This window comes from Tetrao urogallus (genome assembly GCF_951394365.1).
Source record: "Tetrao urogallus genome assembly, chromosome: 3".
NCBI lineage: Eukaryota > Metazoa > Chordata > Aves > Galliformes > Phasianidae > Tetrao > Tetrao urogallus.
Genome location: NC_136815.1, coordinates 24,237,996 through 24,259,969, shown reverse-complemented (window position 1 = coordinate 24,259,969; position 21,974 = coordinate 24,237,996). Strand labels below are relative to the sequence as shown.

Genomic DNA, 21,974 nt, shown 5'->3' with positions numbered 1-21,974 from the left:
TATTTTATACGGGCAGGCAGCAACAGGACGAGGGGAAGTGGCTTTAAACTGGAAAAGAGTAGATTTAGGCTACATGTTAGGAAGAAATTCTTTACTGTGAGGGTGGTGAGACACTGGAACAGGTTGTGCAGTGGAGGCTGTGGATGTGCCCCTTTCCTGGAAGCATTCAAGGCCCGGCTGGATGGAGCAGTGAGCAACCTGGTGTAGAGGGAGGCGTCCCTGCCTATAGCAGGGGGTTGGAACTACGTGATCTTAAAGGTCCCTTCCGACCCAAACCATTCTATGATTCTATCACACAAATTAAGATTCCACCAAAATAACATTCCTGATTCACATCTCCGATAGGAGGGCTCAGCCCCAGGCCGAGCGGCGCACCCCTCGCTGGGACGGGCCGAGCCCTCCTCGTGTCGCCGCGCATGCCTGCTGGTGCCGGCTGTAGTGGCAGCATCGGCTGTGCCGCCCGCCCGCCCGCCGCCATGCGGCGCTCCCTGCTCTCGCTGCACGGCCGGGCGCGATAGCCGGGTGGACGGCAAAGAAACACTGGCTCTCGGTTACCGGCCCGGCCGCCGGCAGGGCGGAGAGCACCGGGAACCGCAGCTCCGCGGGGAACCGCAGCTCCTCGCCGCGGAGCTCCCGCCGTTCTCAGGATGTGGAAGCTGGTGCCCGCCGCAGGACCAGGTGAGGGCACTGCGGGTCTGGGGCCCTTCCGCGCCTCTCCCGCGCCTGGGCTCGGGCCGGCCCTTACCACCTCCTGCTTGGGAAGCTGCTCGCCTAGAGGGTCGACTTTCGCTTTCCATTCTAGAAACCGGTGGGGCTCCCTTTCTCACTGAAACCCTGATCGCGGAGGCCACGTCATGTTACCGTTGCTGGCGACAGTGCAGACGTGCCCTGTTACCTTTGCTGGTGATGCGTCCCAGCGTTGCTGCAGCCAGCGGGGTCAGCAAGGTGCTTCCTCGCTGAGCCCAGAGGCAGAGGTCTCTCAGTCTCTTCTTCCAGGGACGATGGCTGACTTTGTACAGACTTTTATTTTTTACTTGATGTTTCAGGGACCCAGTGTTGAACTTGAAACTTTGTCTTGTTTTTTGAATGCAGTTTTCAGACAGTCATCACTGCACCGTTGTTCCTCAGTTTCTTTATCCATAGCTTTATCCATAGTTTTGATTTATTGACCAGCTTTGAAGACTATTGTTTCATAATGCAAAAGCAGCTTTTTCACTTGAATGCTTTCTCTTTCTTATAAAAGGCAGTCACAACACTGCTGTATCTCTTTTTTCTTGCTTGCTTCATTGGGAGTGACTTAAGGATGCTTGGAGTGCATCTTAGTGAGAGCAGTATCTATTTGTACTGAAATGAACAGAGTTTGATCTCTTACTGTGTAGAAACCACATTGGTATCGTCATTGTAGTCAGGATGATGAGTTCTGCGTTGTTCTTATTTGGACAGTTATCTGTATTAGAATATCGTCTCTAATTCATTCATTTTTATCAAGAAAAGCTTCTGAATCACTGCTCATAGGTGACCCATGCCTTTTGGATGTCTTCGAGCCATGCACTCTTAAATGATCTAGATGACAAAAGCTACATCATAGGTCAGAGACCAAACTTCCTAAGTATCTATCTGATTTACAATGCAGGTCTTTCAGCACCCTTTAGGGAGGCATTTTTGTCTGAAACACTTAAATTAGTCCCTAAGTTATATACTGCTAGTAAGTTATGTACCTGCAAAATTTGTGTTTTTGTACTTCTGTGAAGAAATAATGTGAGATAAAAGAAATAAGGTATTATGTAAGGTAATATGTAATACCATTGGTTTTGTTACTGCTTCTTTTTTTGTTTGTTTTAATTATGAAATCCTATCCTTTCATATCAGACAGAGGAAGAAACAGGTTTAGTCTAAAAATTAAATGCATGATTGTGATCAGGCTAATAAATGATACGTGACAAGGTATAGACAAGGATTGGATACTTTACAAACTTCTGAATTGATCCTAAGAACTTTGAATGTTTTGGAGTTTCTTGTAAATTGATATTTTTCTATCTCTTGTTTATTTTTAGGAGAGCCATTTCGACTTTTAGTTGGTGCCGAATATGTTGTTGGACGCAAAAATTGTGCTATTTTAATTCAGGATGATCAATCAATCAGTCGAAGTCATGCAGTTCTGACAGTAAGTCGTCCTGAAACAACCCATGTAAGTAACCAGCATTTTACTGCATTAAAAATACACAGCATTGTTAACTCAGAATACCATGACAGTACAGCTGGAGTAGAACCATTGAACATCTGCCTTTTCTTAGTCTTGATTATTTGTTTTTTATTCCCCTGGGTTGCTTGTCTGTACTGATAAATCCATATTGATAAATCCGTTGACATAGTTCTAATGATCCAAGGTCCTATTTGGGCATTTTTCTCAGAGTGAAAATTGATTAGAAATTTGTATTAAAGTAACCACAGCGGGAACATCATGCAATTACATTTCAGTTTGTAGAAGAACTTCAGAACTTGGTTCTGGAAAGTGCTTCCATTTTATTATTGTGGACTTGATTCTGTTATGCGTGTTTCACTCCACATCATTAATTCTGTATTTGTTTAGGGGAATGTGGAAAAGAAAAATGTTCCAAAGAGAATCGGCAGGCAGCACTTCAGTATTGATGACATATTGCAATTTCTCTGGATATTTTGAAGCCAATCAACCAGAATCTCTTTTATGTAACCTGTTTCTGATGAACTACCAAAGCTTATTTATGTTTATTTTCAGAGCCAGTCTGTTTCAGTCCCTGTGTTAACAATCAAAGACACCTCCAAGTATGGTACTTCTGTTAATGGGTCAAAATTGAGTGGCACTTCAAGGACTTTGCAGTCTGGTGACAGAGTAAATTTTGGAGTCTTTGAGAGCAAGTTTAGGTAAGACATACTCAGACTGACAATAAACTACTAAGTGGAAAATAACAGCTTTCAAAAAGAGTGTTTTAGCACGTCGTACAACTTGATGGGTGATAGAACACTAAGGGAATTTACCTCTTGAGTTTTTAGAAAGCAGAGGGAACAAATAATACTTTCCTGTGTTCTGCATCCTGCTTCTGAAACCCTCTTTTAGTACATATTTTTATCATAATTCATTTTGAAATTATTTTAATTTATTAAGTAGTTTATTTATTATGTAGTTTATTTGTCGTTGGTGTTTTAAAAGATGTGTCACATCATGACTTCCATGATTGATATGATTATAAAAATATTTTCTCCTTTGTAGCCTACGCCAAATCAAATCACAGAGTTTGATATTCTGTAATTCTAAATGGATGATCTACAAATAACAGTAGGTGTATGTTCAAGTGTAAGAGCAGTCTCAGAAAAAAGTTTCTTGAACTTGCATTCTACAAAACTCATGTCTTTCACATGCTAATCTGTTAATGAACTGTTCTGTTGAGCATACTTCTTGCTTTTGGGAATACGTGCTGGATTTAATCCAGTGTTTCTGGTTCTCAAACCTTGCAGTGTTCTTCAAGCACTGATTCTGATAAGGGTGTGTGCTCTTTCTTGAGATCAAAAGTCTCAAGAATAAACATTTGAAACATCAAATCAAAATTCTGCTTATTTTTCTCTATAAAAATCAGTTATTTACTTTCATCAGGACAATTTATAGCACAGTGTCAGAATCACAGGGGTCTCTATTTATTTATTGGAATTCTGTGTGAGACAGAAGTGATTCATAAGACAGCTTTGTTTATCACAGTTATCACAATTACTAAAGCATTTCTCTTTTACTTGTTCTTTGCAGAGTGGAATATGAATCTTTAGTCGTCTGCTCCTCATGTTTAGATGTTGCTCAGAAAACTGCTTTAAATGAAGCCATTCAGCAGCTCGGAGGTCTTGTTGTGAATGAATGGACAAAAGAATGCACTCACCTTATAATGGCATCAGTAAAAGTTACTGTTAAGGTATGTCGAGTTTTCTTGTTAATGTGAAATCTAGACCTGCTCAAGACTGTGGCAAAGCTTTGTTTTATTTTAGGTAGACAGAATTTTCCTCTGTGAAGTCAGTTCTTCCAACTTCATGAAGAGATGCGTGTTGGAGGGAAAGAAAATGGAAAAAAATTTTAAAAAAGGTTAACTAAGGGAGTGAGAAGAGGATGGGGACAGAAAGGTGTCTCTCTGGCCTAAATGCCATTTTAAAATAAAATAAAAATGGAACAGGGGAAAAAGTTGCATTTGAAAATTAAGAAATTTAGAGAAATGAAGAAAAATCTTTTTTCCTCCCTCTCAGTGTTGCTGTAGCATTTGTGGGAAATCCTATCTGTCATTAAAAAAAGGTGACCTTATTGATTGGTTGGTTCTTTTGTGTATGCAGATGTTCTCTTCGTTTGTTTTTTCTGGTCTTTCTTTTACTACTTTGTTAAATTTCTCACCGATTCAGTTCCACAGTTCATGAATATATTGAGTCTCCTCCCACTGTGCTGTAGCTCCCTCTCCTGACTGTGCCTTTCATACAGCAGTACAGTAATTAGGATCAGAGAGCTCACTTGGAGGAAAAGCTAACATCAGCCTACTGGGGGTATTGGGATGGTTAAAAAAGAACAACAACCTTTGCATTTTTTTTCTTTCTAAGTTAATAGAAACATTAAAGTTTACATTATTCTAGTTGTGTAAGATAAATCTGTCTAAGCAGGCAGTATTTGCTTAGATTTTAATCATTTTAAGTATTTGCCTAAGGTAGAGGGTTGGGGTTTGGTATATGCTGTTGATTTTGTGGGTTTTTTTTTCATTGTTACTGATGTTTTCTACTTTTAAATGAAGGACAGAGTTTTTAGTATTCATCTTGCTTATCATCGTCTTTCTTTTAGTTTTTTTATGTTAACTTTCAGGTAGTTTCATATTTGAGGAGAATGCTTAGCCTTTACAATTTCACTGATTATATCCAGTATAACTGTACAAATTGAGTATTAATGTTTATTTAGTCACTTTGTAGACAAAAAGAATCAAAAAGACAATAAACCAACCAAACAACAACAGCAACGATGTACTACGACTGCTTCGTGTACTGGAGCTTTAGTTCTCTTGAAGACTGTTGCTGATTTTTCATTAGTTGCCATATATAATTTCAGTGACAGCAGCTGAAAGGTGTGCTGTTAGAGGTAAAATTGACATTTTTTTACCATAGCAAAATCAAGTACAGTTATATCTGTGCGAAGCTGTTCATATCACACAGATGTGATTTGATGTGTACAGATGTCTGTGTGATCTAAGATATTATAAAGCTACAGTCATTTGAACGATATTCTAGTTAGGCTTTTTCTGTATGTTAAATACGTGTCTTCTCTCTTCTCAGACAATATGTGCTTTGATTTGTGGACGACCAATTGTAAAACCAGAGTTTTTTAATGAATTAGTGAAAGCTGTTCAGTCCAGGCAACAATTGCCAACTCCTGAAAAGTAAGTATTGCTTTCAATGTAACAGAAATAGTTTTATGTGAGTTAGATTATCAGGTAATTGCACACTTACCTGCTGATATTTGGCAGAATATGTGAATTACAGTAGCTTTGTTTGTGGAAGAATGCCTACCGCTTTAATCTTTAGGCAATTTTCTTCTCATATCTAGACTCACAAGGTGAGCTCTTGGGTTTGATTGTATGCTTAGAGATGTTACTAGCTCTAGACAGGAACTTGTTTTCAGAAAGGTTGCTATAGCAATCTCTATGGTGATGTGTTTGAAGCACCACAGAAACTCTTTTGGGAGTTGATAGACTAAAATGAAGAAAATTAGATTTGTGTGAAAGACACCATATTGACCCTGTTTCATTATAAAAAAATATTTAGTCCAGTAAACAGTTAGATTATGAGTTTAGTCACAGAATTGTAAAACTCTTTAGATTGGAAAAGACCTTCAAGATTATGAAGTCCAACCATCAATCCTACCTGACCTTCCACACTTCCTTCACTAAAACGTGTTCCTCAGCGCTACATCTACCTGTCTGTTGAATACCCCCAGGGTTGGGGGTTCCACCTCTTTGCTGGGCTACCTGTGGCAATGCTTGACCACTCTCTCAGTGAAAAAAATTACTTCTAATGTCCAACATAAACTTCCCTTGGCACATCTTGAGATCATTTTTTTTGCATTCTGTCACTTGTCACATGAGAAAAGAGCTTGTAAATTTTGATCAAAGCAGGTTAACTTGACCAAAATAACAGATTTTTCTTTTCTTTTCTTTTGAGAAAGTGAGACTAATGTGAGAATCAAATACTGTTAAAATAATTTGATAAGTGTATTTTTACTACGGAATAAATAATTGTTATTTTGGTCACTCTATTTATTCCAAAGGTACAAAAGATCATAATAGCCATTTGGTCATTCTGTGGTCCATGTAGAAAAGCATAAAATAATCCCTTTATTGTACGAGAGACTTTCATCTGAGTCTGTATTGCTATTATTTGTACCTTGAAAAGGTATGTGTTTGTTAATTGTGTACATGAAGCTTGAGGAGTTATTTGGAAGAACATAAGAGGGTCATTTGAAATTAATCTTCACCGTGGTGTGTTGAGTCTGCTGTAGCAGAGAACGTGTGGCTCTGGGAGCCTGTAAGTACTGTTGCATTATCAGTAAAATGCTTGTCTTTATTCTAGAGGTGTTTTTTTATGATGAGTGCATGCTGTCATTAACTGGAGCTGAGATCACAGATCACAAAAGTTAAAATGTCAGATTAGAGTTTCTCTTCCACCTAATCTGAGCCCCAAGCACAGTATCATTTTCCTTGTACTGGACAAACACTAAGAAGCTGCAGAGTTGATCAGTTCAGTTCTCTATGCCCCCAGGAAAAAAAGTGTGCTTATTTTCTATCACATTAATAGGCTGTCACACAGCATGGTAGAACACGATGTTCTCTGTCCGATACAAGAGAAACAGGAGTGGCTGTCGCAAGTGAACAGTAGTGGAAGCAATATGTTTGGGCAAGCACAGAATGAGATGGCAGTCTAGTTTGTCCGTGTTGTTAGTGGAGAATGTAGATGTAGTTGATGTTTTAAGATTGGAAGGTTGAGTACTTTCCAAAAATTGTTCCTTTACTGAAGCAAGTGGAAGTGTTGGTCTAAGTTTAGATATTGAGAAATGAGAGGTTCTGTTTTCTCTTAATTCCTTGAAGAAATATTTCTATAAATAGCTTTAACAGAAACAAAGCAGTGAAGTATTTTAACTTCCCAGCTTAAAGCTAAAACAGAAGGGACTATCAATCAGTACTGATACAAAAATCTCAATTTTGTAACTTTAATGTTTGGTTTTTACAGCTTTTATCCTTCAGTTGATGAGCCTTCCATTGGTATTGATAACCTGGATTTAACTGGACGTCCTGAAAGGAAAAAAATATTTAGTGGAAAAACTTTTGTATTTCTGACTGCCAAGCAGGTAACTGGGCTTTACACTGCAAAGATGTTGGGGGACAGCTAAGCATATATTCTGTTTTCTCTGGATCCAGACTCATTCTGGGGCCATCAGGAAAGATTTCTGTGTATTTTATCTTTTTACAAGACAACAGCCTAATTAAGATCAAATGCAGGAGGAGAAACAGAACACATCACTTCTGCATTAATACATGAGCAATGAGATTTGTGCTGGTAGGTTAGCATACTTCTCAACGGACTGTATTTTAAGATTGTTTTAATTGTGTTCTTTTCTTAGCACAAGAAACTGGGTCCAGCAGTTGTTCTTGGAGGAGGAGAAGCAAAACTGATGACGGAGGGAAGAAAAGAAACTTCTTTACTGGTTTCTCCTGAAGTTTGTGTTGTTGATGTTGGGATGACAAACTCTCAGATCCTAGGATCTGAGTCCATGAGAAACTGGACTGATTCCATTCTGACTGTCTTGGAAAGGTGAATAGTTGTTCTCTTGCGCAGGAAGGGGATTGTTTAGAATTTCTGCAATTATTTTAGTCACTGTATTTGCATATGTATGAATACACAAGTATACTTAGATGGGCGTTGTTTTAATACATAGCACAGTAACTAAAATTTCTTGAAGCAGGAAAGAAAGGATTTGGCAGTTATAAATTCGGGTGGTTTTTTGGAGGCTTTTGTACTCATTGAGTCGGTTTGAAGTTAGAGAAGGCAAACTTCCTTTCTGTTGTTTAGAGAAAGTTAAAAATGAATGTATTCTAAAAATGGGGGAATATATCATTTTTTTATTCTTTTTTCAATAGTCATACATATTTCATGTTTCCCATGAAATCCGGGGCACTTTGAGGCCATGTGGCTCCTTGCTGTCTATCTACTCGCATATATTGACTGTGAAAGGCCACTTGTGTTCTGTATAGATATATATAAATTATATATATATATATATATATATTATTTTTTTTTTTTTTTTTCAGAGAGCAGTTTACCTGTTTTGTGGATGTTAGTATTTTTGTAGTACTATAATAAACAATCAAAGAAAACATAATCCCAAATCTTAACCTAGTAGTTAAGTCTCGTCACCATGAATTGCCCTGCTAAACAGAGAAAACATTTATATTCAGGCTCTTCTTGTGGCTGTAGTACAGTAGCAATGCATGATGAGCATTTTGTATCTTGACATATATGTGCTTGTTTGCCTCTTCAGCTTTGAACCTGAACTGAGAAACTTATTTTTACGTGTTGACTTTCTGTATGTTAACAGCAACAATCTCAGGGCTATTCCTGAAGCAGAAATTGGATTGGCAGTTATCTTCATGTCTACAGAAAGATACTGCAACCCTCAGAGGCAGCCTGATAACAAAGGTAACTGGAAGAAGGGTAGTGCTAAGTTAACAGCAGTAAAGAAGTAGCATTTCTTTTTGTACAGAGCATCAGGTGGTAATGCCAAGGTTCCTTTATTTTGCAGTACCACCAAAATAGAATGACACTGAATGAAAAATGTATGCTAATCTGAAAAGATAAATGTTTTCTCAACAGCTTGCTATAAGCTACATTGAAAATGATGTGACCTACAGATGTAGATTTAATATTAAAAAGACCTAACTTCTAAAGTTAAAGTGAAAAACAGATGCAGTTATTTGACGTTTCAAGGAAAAATACTTCAAGACAACATTCTGAAGTTGGTAGTTTTAGTAGCTGCTAAATCAGTGTGTATAGTAGTTGTGAATTCCAAGCTATTCAATTCTTTAATGAAGAGACTGGGGTAATGAGTTATAACTCATAGTTCAAAACCTAGAGAATAAGAACTAAATTAATTTGTAAAGGCTTGCTTTCTTTTGCACTCAGAAGAATTTTCTTTAGGGAAATCCCCTCCACCCCCACTTCCAGTTCAAAATCAAACCTAATCTTAAAGTAACAAGTCAAGACAGTGAGGCAGCATTGCCACATTTGCTGAAGTAACAGTATGGAGAATGTACATTTCATTTTTTGTCTTGAAACGTGAGTTATATTTGCCAATAGAGCAGCAGTGAAAGTCTTTGAGAGTCAGTTTATATATTTTTTTGGTCTAATTTTCTTTTCATGCTGCTTCCAAAATTGTTAGAGGGCAGTTTGTTGCACATAATTCTGACAATTTCATAGAATAATTTTAGGTTCTGTTCTTTTCTACAAAGTGATAGATTAGGTAGTAAATCCTACAACTTAAGTGTAGAATTTTGGTTTTTTGTTGTTGTTGTTTAACTCAACTTTTACTTTTTTAACTTTACATATAAGAGCATTTCTTATTCTGAAATGTATTTTGAAGAGAGAAAGATATTGCAGCAGTACTGGCAGAGGCCTGATAAATGTTCTGATTGACTAGAGTTCTTGTATGAATGGTTTATATGTAGTCTGTTGTCTGTCCAGTGAAGTTTAGAAAACAACAGAAAATAAATGGATTCTCACATTAAATTTAATGCTATTAACACATCAGACAATTAAATAAATTAAATAAATTGCCCCTCCTCATCACAACCTCTCTTCAGGAAGTTGTAGAGTGCAATAAGGTCTCCTCTGAGCCTCCTCTTCTCCAGACTAAACAATCCCAGCTCCCTCAGCTGCTCCTCATAAGACCTGTGCTCCTGAGCCCTCACCAGTTTTGTGGCTCAACAATGAATGTCAAGATACTAGTACCTTGCTCATCTAACTTTATAGTAATCATGTAAAAGCATTTAAGATGTGGAAGCTCGAGAAAGAGGCCGAGATGTTTCTGTAGGTCATTCCTCTGTGGGTTACAGTGGCAGGAGAAAATACATGTACAAAACGTGTCATCTGAAAGAAGGGATAATGCTGGCACGGACTTAACAGAATGAGATGCAGGAAAATTGTAAGGGACTGAGTGGTATGTTGTAAAATAAATAAATAAATAAATAAAAAATCTTTGGAAGGACAATGATGTGACGTACATATTGAAATAGTTGACCTTAGTATCCTTTGTCTTAGAGAAGACAAAGAGAAGTGAAAGGGCAAACAATATAAAAGATGGTATATATACATTTCTTTTGGTCCTATAGAACAGTAATGCAAGTAAGTAAACAGAGCAGCAAGCAGTTTTTTATGGCACTCCTTTGATGACCTAGTTATGGCCAGTTGGCCAAAGAAGACATTTATTGTGAGATATTTTGATAACAAACAGGAGTTTAGTATTTTTAGGGATAATCCCTAGGATGATGATTGTTGTTAACAGATGATTATACAAAAGTAAATGTAAACAGATGTTGGACTTCGTGCTCTGACAGTTTGGCAGATTTATATATCATGACCATAAAATGAAGTAGTTTTCCATAGCACTTCATTCTTATTTAAGCAAAATTCTGTTTCTTAATTCAGCAGAATATTTAACCAAAACCAAACCCTAGAATTTAGTCATTTAGAATCTGGTTTCTTCTAGTTGGGTTTTTGTTTGTTTACTTGTTTGATCTGCATGATTTTTTAAAATCTACATGATTTTTTAAAATCAAAACTGCATGCATGGGCTCCCCAGGGAGGTGGTTGAGTCACCATACCTGAATGTGTTTAAAAACCATTTGGTTGTGGTGCTCAGAGACATGATTTAGCAGTGGGTTGTTAGGATAGCAAGGTTAGGCTGTGGTTGGACTTAATCTTGAAAGTCTTTTTCAACCTGAGCAATTCTATGATTCTGTGAATACCATTTTCCAAAAGTCTTACCTCATTAGTTAAGGTGGTTGTGTGATATTACATGCAAAGAAAAACATTGGATATTAATCTTTTGATTCTTCTCTTGTGTTGATCTTGCAGCTGTAACTGCAAATGCTGCATCAGGAGTGGGGCCAGCCATTTCTCAGAGCTTGGCTGTGGATGAAACAATAATGCCAACAGCTGCTGCAGATAACAGTGCATTATATGTAGCTGATACAGAAATTGAAGACCAGACATGGTAAAGTATGCATGAAAATAGTTTCTGAGCTAAAACTTGCAAATAATGCACTCTTGTGGTAGAGGGACTTCATCAGCGCCGTGGCAAAGGCACACTGTTCAAAATGGCACTTAGTAAATTGCTGTCAGTTGTCTGCAGTGAGCTGATTTCTGCTTTCAAGTGATAAGTAACAATACGGATTAATAAATAGGAATGTAGGTGTTGCCTATCTGACTATCTTAATTGTATTCAGAGTTTTTAAGCCATGAACCAATTTCATTACCAACGTAAGGTAAATATTTTAGCAGATTTTACAGTATCAGTTGTTAGCATAAATACATTGTTTATATTCAAAGAACAAGTGAGTTTTTTTAAAGAGCAGTATTATGCAACATGTATAGCAGTGGTAACTTTTTGTGTTCACCTAATGCACGTGTTTTTTCTCTCTGCTATAGTATGGAGATAGAAAATAAGACTTCCCAGACAAAGAGGAGGGAAAAAGGAGCTTTCCAGCAAACTTCTGTAAAGGAGAACCCTAGCACAAGTGGCACTGCAAATACAGGAACATTGATATCTAAAGTGAACAGAACATCTGGGTTTAGTCAAAAAAATCATCCAGCATCTCCATCTAAAATTTTGGAAGGAGATAAACCTAGAGAGTGCACTCCACGTCAGCAGTCTAATTCAATTACAAATTACTTCCACGTTGCTAGGAAAAGGTAGGTTTTTGATATTACTTTTCTTATTGTTATGTTATTGCTGTTGCTGCATAGCTCAAGTGGTGTAAGTTTTGTTCAAAACAGAGTTAATGAAAAGCTTCTGAAAAGAGAAAACTATTTCTCAAGAGTATTTACACTCAAACTTCACAGTGCCATCATTGAAACCTCAGGAAGCTGTTATGTTGCAGATCCAGCAAATCATATTCAAAGACATTTTTGTAATTTATTTTTTATTTTGTGATTACTTTATGGCTAAGGGAAAGAGCTGAAGAAGGAGAAGAAACATCTGTACCCAAACTAGCAAAACTGGAGAAAAGGCCGTTGCTTGTTTCCAAGTGCACTGAATCCTCAGCTTTGTCAACGTGGGACAGTGAAAAAGAACAGCATCGAAAGGGAAATAACATCCAGCTTGGAAGGGAAACTAGTGAAATAGCAAGTGATAAAACTGACACTAAAATTACTTTTAGTGAAAATCCTGCACCAAAGAAAAGAAAGGAGTTAGGTGATGTATCTGAAGATTTAGAGACACTAGAGATGGTGTTTGAAAGCAGAGACTTAGACTGGGAAGAGCAAACAGCAAATGGTGACCAGGAAGCTCAAAGCAATAAACGAAAGAGGAGATGTCTGGAAACCAAAGGCAGCAGAACAGAAGAAGGAAATACAAAGCAGAGAGAGGAGAATGAAATGTTGGTAAGTTACATTCTTTTTACATGCCTGATCTTGAAGTTTATGACTGTGTTTGAAGGAAGCAAACGGCTTCTTTAAGGATAAGGAAGGTTGTTCATACATTACAGCTTTACACCCATCTACTCTTTTTTTTATTTTTATTTTTAATTTTAACACTGTGTCCTTGTGAATTGAAAACTGCTCATATTCTGAAGTTTTTCCTCTCTTTGCTCGAAGCAGTGCAAGCAGAATGGCAGAATATGTCAGTGGTTCAATAACTTCTCATGGCATGCATTGTTGTATTAATTGTAATGCTAATATAATAAATAATATGCAATTATATAAAGAATTTCCTGAAGAAACTTTATGGTGACCTCTTCTGTTGAACACCACAATAGCATCCAACACCTTTCAACTGGGAATCTCTAGATGTGACATGTAAGAGATCATTAGAATTCCAGCATGAGGCAATTCAAACCCTTCATGCCCATTTAAAATAAATAGTGCCACTAAGCAGTACATGCAGAATGTCTGGTAAAGTATTGACAGACTCAATGTCACGTTTTAGAAAGTAGTTCAGAAGTTTTGAAAACATATCACTTGAAAGAAGAGTCGGGGGGTGAGGTGTGACTCATGTTTGTATCTGGTAACCAGATGCCAAACTTCAGAAATTCCAAAATGTCAGCCTTCAGATTTATGTAGCTTCATCATAGTGTAAATACTCTTCTTCCATTTTCATTCCCCGGTTTGCAAATTGATGAGCCTTGCAAACTTAAAATTTAATCTAAAAAGTACATAATTTTAAAAGTATATTGCAGTTCAGTTTCTTTTTTTTTCTTAATCTAAATATTTCTGTTTAATGGAAAATGGTTATTACCCTGTGAGAAGCAGAAATGTGAATTAGGCTAGAGAAAAGGATACAGTATATTCATCATCTAGTAGCTTATAATTCCTTTTTTTTCAATTTTCTTTTTCAGGATAAGATATTTTTCTAAGAGAAATGTAGAAAAGCAGCCACTTTAGTGGGAGGGGGGAACTAAACCAAAGTTTAGCAGTAACAAGAAAAAAGGAAAGATTTCTAGTTGAAAAATTCTAGAGCTCACTTCCAGCCAATTCTTACATGGTCTAAGCAGTATTTAAATACTGTAAGAAATAAATGCACAATTGAGTAGCTGGAGTTTGTAAGACAGCATTATCAATCATGCTTCCATAGTTGATACCAACTTGGTGCTCTTCTCCTGATACTTGAAATTGCTTCTGTGAATTTAGAACTTTGGTATAATTTTATAACCTTTTTTTTAATGTTTATAGCTGGCAGATTTTTAAAGACAAGGAAATAATCTAATTGTGGAGTTGTTTCTTTGTTATTTTGTTTGTTTGGTTTATAATATCAGAGAGGAAGTACTTTCTGTTGGGTCTGACTGTACTGAGACTCTGAAATGGTTGCTTGGTATAGTCTTAGGCTTTTTTTATGATCTGAGAAGTTTTGCTCATCTGATCGTGTAGAGTCGTAAGGGAAGGAAAATTCTTAAGTATAACTAAATTGTTCTTTTATTATTTTAACTATGCACACTGAATTTTTGCTGAGAAAAAGTCTTCTGTTAGATGCGGATGCCTCCTCCTTGGAAGTATTCAAGGCCAGCTTAATAGGGCTGTGAGCAGCCTGGTCTAGAGGGAGGTGTCCCTGCCTATAGCAGGGGGTTGGAATTAGGTGATCTTAAGGTGCCTTCCAACCCAAACCATTCTATGATTCTGTGATTAATTAACAAAGATCTGTTTTCTTCAGATAAATTACTTTTTTTGTGAAATAGGAAGGGTTCATGATAAAGCCCCACAGGCACATTACCTGTTTTCTTTAAGCATAGAAACACTTTGCTTGTCTGACAAGACAGATGATGTGGATAACTGGCTTAAAATCTATGGGGTACATAAAGCTGACCTGATTATCTTCAACCACTGAAAGCCATTTAGAAGAAGCAAAACAGATTTAACCTTCGAGATGAAAGCAACCATCAAAATGCTTTCCTGTCCTGGCAATGAAATTTACTTTCTATGCACGCACGCTTTAATGAAATTGAAAATTGTACTGTTTATTATATTCATAAGCTTTCAGAGTATTTTGTAGAACGTGGCAGGACTTTGAAAACGTGCACAAAACATTTGCTACTTGTGTCAGAAAAAAACATGCCAGCAAAAAATCCTCATTTCTATCCCAAACCAGATTTACTGCAGTGTACATAAAACCGTATGATTTTCTAAGTACAAGCATGCCTCATTACAATTTATTTTCTATGTATTTATATTGATCTAAACATGCTTATTCCACAATAAAAGGCAGAAAGTGATTTTACGTAATTTATAGCTCTGCAATTTATGTTTAATTTCAACATTTAATCAATAGAGAAAAGATGAAGTTGGATCAGTTCTGACTCTGGAAGAGAAAAGTGAGATCAAGGAAGAATCATCGGTCTCAGTAAGAAACAAATTTATTGTAAGTTTTGTAACTTTGAGAATTGTTAAGAAAATACACAAAAATTTTGCTGTTAAGAACGTAATACTGGGAAATCATAATTCAGGGTAAGGAACTCTGGAGATAGAACTCCTGAAAGTAATCACACTTAAATTTGAATAGTATGGGCCAACTACTTACTCTGTAAAGGCAGAACTGTTGTTTATATTTACATAGAGTTGTTTTTTATGGATATGTGAGATTACAGGAACCTGGTGTAATTGTATTCACTTTTCAGTGTCGTTAATACTGGTACAGATGTTTATATTAGGTCACTACTTAAAGACAGACAAGAATGAGATCTCCTTGGCTGCTCTAAGGAGGTTCATTGGGAAATGAAACAGATGGACCATTGGGAAAACTAATGTAACGTATGGTGCTTAATAGCAAATAGCATACTGTTATAGGTGAGATTACTGTGGGAGGATGAATTAATGAAAGAGAATAGGTGGGAATGGCAGTGCATCAGAAATGGAAAGATTCTGTAGAGAGAAGAGTGCAGCTAGTCCACAAGCAGCAGGATTTTATTTTATTCTTCATTTAGCGTGGGTATGCAGTACAATTCAAGAAAAGGGAAGTGCAAGTATACCAAAGTGCAGGGTCATCTTAGATTATATTACAATGAAATAGCAATGCTGTACCTGGGCTACACCTGTCCCTGAAGATATTGTCTGTTACTTGTCTTCCACCCAGACTTCATTCTTAATCTACGTAGATCAGATCCCAAGGTACAAAGTAGTCATGCAGACTAGCTGACAGATGAGTGTTTGCATGTACAAGATAAAGTTGTTTCATTTATCAGAGTCAGTTTATCATGACAAAGTTGGTCTAAAATTAAATCTGTAGGCTAGAATTGAGCCGAAGACATTCAACATATTCTTCCTTGGAGCTTCTGTTAGAATAAACAATGTTTATTCTGTTAGATTAAACAATTAAATTAGTCCAGGTTAGAGGCAGAGTGGAGGAGAGAAGTAATTCTTAGATAATAGCTTGAAAGAAAAGTATATATATTATACTATATAATATATGTATATTAAGTTCTTTAAAGGGAGAGTGATGAGGTGCTGGAACAGGCTGCCCAGAGGTTGTGGATGCCCCATCCCTGGAGGTGTGCAAGGCCAAATTGGATGAGGCCCTGGGCAGCCTGGTCTGGTGTTAAATGTGGAGGTTGGTGGCCCTGCCTGTGGCAGGGGGTTGGAGATTCATGATCCTTGAGGTCCCTTCCAATCCTGGCCATTCTGTGATATCCTAGTAAAATGAGGTGCACTAACTTCATGATTATGACTGCAGTTTTTAATAATCCTGTGCTTTCAGCAGATGTAAATGTGGGAGAAATAAATTCACGTAGCATCAATCTCTGATGGTAGTATACGAGAAGGCAGTGAGAGATACATTTTATGTCATTTCACACACTTAAAGTGCTCCGTTCTTTTTCTTCCCATATAAGAACCACAACAAACTTGAAGATGACTCCAGCCATCTTCCTAGCAAACTTCTGTTGACTGAGTTTCGATCACTGGTTGTCAGCTGTCCAAGACCAAACAGCCCGACTATTAGAAATACCAAATACAGGGGACAGAACAATTTCAAAACGTTCAGAAAGGTGCGTATTTGAAATGGTCACAAGGTGGAACTGTTTAAAATGTTAGGAAGTACTTCCTTAATGCTGTAGAAATGTTCCTTAGTACAGTAGAAAAAATATTCTGAATATTTTTAAATTGATAATAACCACAGAAAACTAAGCAGTTTCAGTGTCATACATATTATTAACAAGTATTTTTCTAACTCACCAGAAAGTACTGGGTTGATAAAGATTCTTTACATCCTCGTAATTTCTTCCAAGCTGCTACTTATTCTAAGTTGCTAAGTGATGCCCAGCATAACCTTAGTAAAAGCGTAACTTGAGGTTGTACCTCCAGAAGTTTGCAATTAAACTTCTCCAAAGAGAATGTGCTGATTCTGAATCTTGCATTTTAGAAAATAACATCTGAATAATTAAATGGAACTGAAATTAATATCTTACTTTTATAAGACTATTGCTTGCTTGGCTCCTGAGGATAACTTTAAGAAAATTCTTAGTGATTAGTGTAAAAGTACCTATTTATATTAAAAATAAGTACAAATATATTTGTATATATGCCATAAATATTTCTAGTGAGGATATATGGCTTAAGATCACTGCAATTGCATTTCACTAAAATATAATAATGTTCATCAAATAATGAAGCTTCCAGCTATCTGAAAGTAGTCATTTTAGAAAATATTTAAAATTTCTGATAGTATTTTAGTTGCCATCCTTCTGTAATAGATGTTTATGTATTTTGATGTGAAATAGATTCTATCTGTAAAAATCAGTTTATAATGTTTTCAGATTTCATTTAGTGTATATCATATTTATTAGCTATTTTTTGTTTCCTTTGGCAAAAGGAGGGAATCAGTAGCTTGCAGTAAATACTTTTTTCCCTTCAGTCTCTTTTAAGTGTAATGTCTGATAAATGTTATTCGGAGAAAGACTGACTTTCATTGCTGAACTTTTTCCTGCATTATGCTTGCCTTGCATTGTAACTTTAAGAATTTATTGTCTCCAGGTCCCTTATCCAGGGGCTGGGCAACTTCCATACATTATTGGAGGATCAGATTTGGTTGCTCACCAAACTAGAAAGAATTCAGAACTAGAAGAATGGTTAAGAGAAGAATTGGAGGTAAGGAATTTTTTCTCAAAGATGAGCAAAACCAAAACTTCACTCCTGAAAATGGTCATCCTGACCTGTGGTCATTTCTGAAATACTTGGAAATTTTACTTTCGAAATAAAGCTCAGCAAATTAGCTGTTACATGTGCATTAGAAACATTACTGAACACCAGAAGACAGACGTAAGGCTTGAGTTTTGGTTTTTCTTTTTTTGCTGATAATTTGAATTCATTTTACATTAAGAATTCATATAGTCAGTAATAATGATTTAAATCAAAATCAGTAACATGAAAGAGTTTTGTTTTGTTTTTTTTTTTTTTAGTAACTGAAATAAGCAGGATGATAAATTGTGGTTCCTACAAATGTGACAGAGAGGCAGGAAGAACTTTTGTGTAGTAATCTTTGTTTAAATTGTTACAATGTGCAGTTGATACTCTGTGTTCTCTTGAACAGAACAGAAAATACCTGAGTAAAATTCTGTTGCAATACACTAAGAAATGCACTGGGAAGTTTTATGCCTTTTTTCTCTTTTTACATAGAACTTTATGACAGCACTCACCAGCACTTTATTTCTGACCAATTCACAAACTGATCTGCTAGTTGGCATCAGTAGCCAGCCTTGACTCATGAAATATATTATCCATCATGAACTTGCATGGAAAAAGTATGTTAGTTCTTAATATACAGTGTTGAAAAATCCTGTTTTTTCAGGAACAGAATCGACGTGCCAGAGAAGAATCGCTTGCTGATGATCTCTTTAGGTAAGAGGTTTATGTTTATGTTTATAAAAGATGTATCTTTCATCATGTCTCCTTTTTTTTTTTTGGACAAATGCCAGTTCTGCAAAGGCTGTTTCTTTGCCTATTCTTTTCAAAGTCTCTTGTATTTCCATGTATGGAGTTATACTCCAGGTAACTTTCAATTACGACTCTCAGTTGTTGTTTGTTTGTTTGTTTGTTTTTGCTTTAAACTTCCACTTCAGAATTACCCTAATAATTGTAAAAGAACATTCTCAAACGAGAATGTTGCCATTTCCTGTCTCTTGTCTTAGTTCTGTGTGGAGCCAGAAGTTGAACTTTTGGTGTTCCTTTCGGGTCCCTTTCAGCTCCTCAGGACACTGCGTGATTCTCTGGCTGATTATTCACAAAGACTGGAAGAGATTTCCAGAGTCAAGCTCTGTGCCATTAGCGTTTGCTTGATGAAACAGTTTGGTGTTAGATTTAAGCCGGTCATCTGAATTCCTAAGGAACAGTTCTGGAGTTTGTGACTTTAGTGCTAGCCGTGGTACTTATCTGTCTTGTGCTGAGGGACCTAAAGCAAGGAATGATATCCCTGTGAAAGAAGGGATCATCAGAATGATGTTTTTTAACCTTTGAGGTAGTGACTCCCAAAAACTTAACAATGTATAAATACACCTAAATGTTATATTTCCTATGCTTTTTGGCATAATTCATTGTAGTAGTGGTTTTCTTCCATTTTCCCTTGTTTCAGTTGCTTACTACTTTTCCTCATCTCTCTTTTGAAAGAGTATGGAAAATCATCTTATTTAATTGATTTCTTGTCTGGCCACTTTCAACTCCAGTCTTAAATTTCAATGCTCTATAACTGCTTTCCAGATGTTCTATGCCAAGTTTGCTATCTTATCCAGGTTTTATGTTCGCAGTACATTTAAATGCATGACAATTACAAGTACATTTATACAAATACATGGTGCAGCTTGATTGCTGTGCTAGAAAATTAACTGATCTGAAGTATCTTGATTAATTTGAACCTTTCAAAAGCAGTGGAAGCTTAGATAATTCACGTGCATTCATGCTTAGAACGGTTTTGACCTTAGTGCCAATTTATTTGGGATAGTGGCACGTCCCGAAGTTTCCAAAAATACTCAAACACGTAATTTAATGTTCAGCAGATCATAACCTACTTCTAATTTTGTCCTTAATCCTGAGCAAAACTGGTTGGTGTGATGCTAATTTTAACAGCTGCAATTTCCCCTGAAAATTGCATTTGAAAATGAAATTAGCAACACTCATGCTCCAAGGTAAAGATGAGTTGGAAAGAAAATCCATACCTTCATCTAGTTTTGATTCGGTACAGAGAGAAATGAGACAGAAGGGAAGGAAATATCTTTCTGCTAAGACTACAAATAAATTGATTATGCTTGGTAACACCCCTGTGCCGTTCATTCCCTTTTCCCAGCAAAGCCTTTTGTTTCTTTGTACGTTTATGCCAGCGATAGCTTTCTTTCTGGTCCAAGCCACAGTCACTGTAGAGTTTCCTTTCTCAGACACTGTTTGATTTCATTCTGTTTGGAAAACATCATCCAGGATTCGTTTAGCATGAAAAATGACTGAAGGTGAGATGGAGGATTAAATAGAAAGGTGTTCGTGATGGTCAGTGTCATCTTCTCCATAGACAGTCTCAGATGGAGTTGAAGCTGGAACCCTGCTATCAGGATACCATGAAATGTCTCCTCTGATTTTATCAGTTCTTCAAGATCTCTGAATGTGTTTTGGTGTCCAGGACATCCTTAAGTGTTACAATTGATTTGTAACAATGTTCTAGCAATGAAGTCAAATGAGATTGAGTATAATGGTCTCATTTTGGTCAGCAAAGCTTTAATTATTCTCTCATTTTTATGTGAAGAAGCAAGAAACCACTGTGTGTCTTCTGACCTGACATGCATTTGACAAATTCTAAAAACTGTACATTTTGGTAGGAAAGTGTAGATTGTGAAGAAAGTGGTGTTTGTCCAAATGACTGTCAAAATGACATCATACTGAGTATCAACATGTGTACAAGCCATTCAGAAAAGCTTACTGTATTAACAGCTTGTGTTGTTCATTAATAGTTAATAATAGAGCGTTGCTTTCAAAGGATACACATTTCATGTGTTAGAGCAGTAAATTCTATAATAGCTTTGTAATTATATGGTGATGTAATTTGGCTCAGAAGTTGTGACATTTTCCTGCCTAAGCAAAAAAAAGTCCTGATGAATGAGCTCAGAATGAGTGGAAGTAAAACTGCCTGATCATTTGTTGTGTCCATAAGTTATCCACGCGTGAGTACAAAGCATATCAGAATTTCAAAGAAGGGACATGGGATTTGGGGGAGTGAAGCACAAATGAAGAAAAAGAAGGCCAAGGGGTGTAGCACAGGAAAATCTTAAATATATTGCTGTAACTCAGAAATCTAATTTTTTTCCAGAAAGTAGATACTAGTAACTAGAAGTCAATCAGAAGCTGTATAAAGAAGATAAAACAGGGAATTGCTGTATGGGTGTAGGAGGCAATAGAAGGATTTTTGCTGAATGAGTTTTGGCCAAATGTAGATTGCTGTGAATGTACAGTACTCTTCTACCCCTGGCCTCTGGACTTTTTTTGCAGGGTGTCTCAGTTATATATGGATACATACAGGCTTGGAGAATCTTGCTTATGTGTGGGATAGACAGAAAGATTTTGAGTAGCTAGGAAAGGAGCCAGGGAAGAGTGTTACCTTCAGTTCATGCACAGGTTTAACTTCTCCATTCTTCAGTCAAATTGTAGCAACAATAATTAATCACAGAGGTGCAGTCAGGGAAAGGACTGAACGTTGCCTAATCCCTTGTTATAATTGTACAATAAAATCATTTGCGTTACATTCTTAAATTTAAATATCATGGAGCCATGCTTATTTGTGACAACTTTTTTTGTTGCAGGTATGATCCTAACGTGAAAAGGAGAAGATAAATTGTGACCTGAATTTACAGCAATTCTGTATCAAAATATGCTTTCTGCTCCACTGATGTGTTTGCTGGTTACAGCATGTAATATATACACATGTATGACTATCTGAGCTATGTGCTACTGTATGACTTGTTTTTAAATCTTGCTTTTAATACAGAAAAAGAGAATTTTCTTTCAAGGATTGTACATTCAAGACCTTAACGTTTTTGTTTCAGAGTAATGCTTAGGAAAATACTGCATGTATTTAGGATTTAATTTTAGGCAGCTTCTTTCTAGTGTTCACTTGTAAATACTATTGGAGGGGGGGGACAAGAGGGAGAAGAAAGGAAGCTAGGATCAGGCCTTGTTAGTTAATTAGCTTTTTGTCTGTTATC

General features: G+C 36.7%; 1 protein-coding gene across 1 annotated transcript; it reads left to right on the top strand.

The window, feature by feature from the left end:
- Window positions 1-647: 647 nt before the first annotated feature.
- Window positions 648-21,603, top strand: NBN (nibrin; the record flags this gene model as incomplete). Its single annotated transcript, XM_079533745.1, has 16 exons — window positions 648-678; window positions 2,055-2,188; window positions 2,756-2,901; window positions 3,776-3,935; window positions 5,323-5,426; window positions 7,273-7,390; window positions 7,664-7,854; window positions 8,639-8,739; window positions 11,173-11,311; window positions 11,746-12,009; window positions 12,267-12,699; window positions 15,077-15,166; window positions 16,632-16,787; window positions 17,773-17,886; window positions 18,587-18,636; window positions 21,573-21,603. The coding sequence occupies 16 exons, from the start codon at window positions 648-650 to the stop codon at window positions 21,601-21,603; spliced, it is 2,262 nt and encodes a 753-aa protein (XP_079389871.1).
- Window positions 21,604-21,974: the final 371 nt, after the last annotated feature.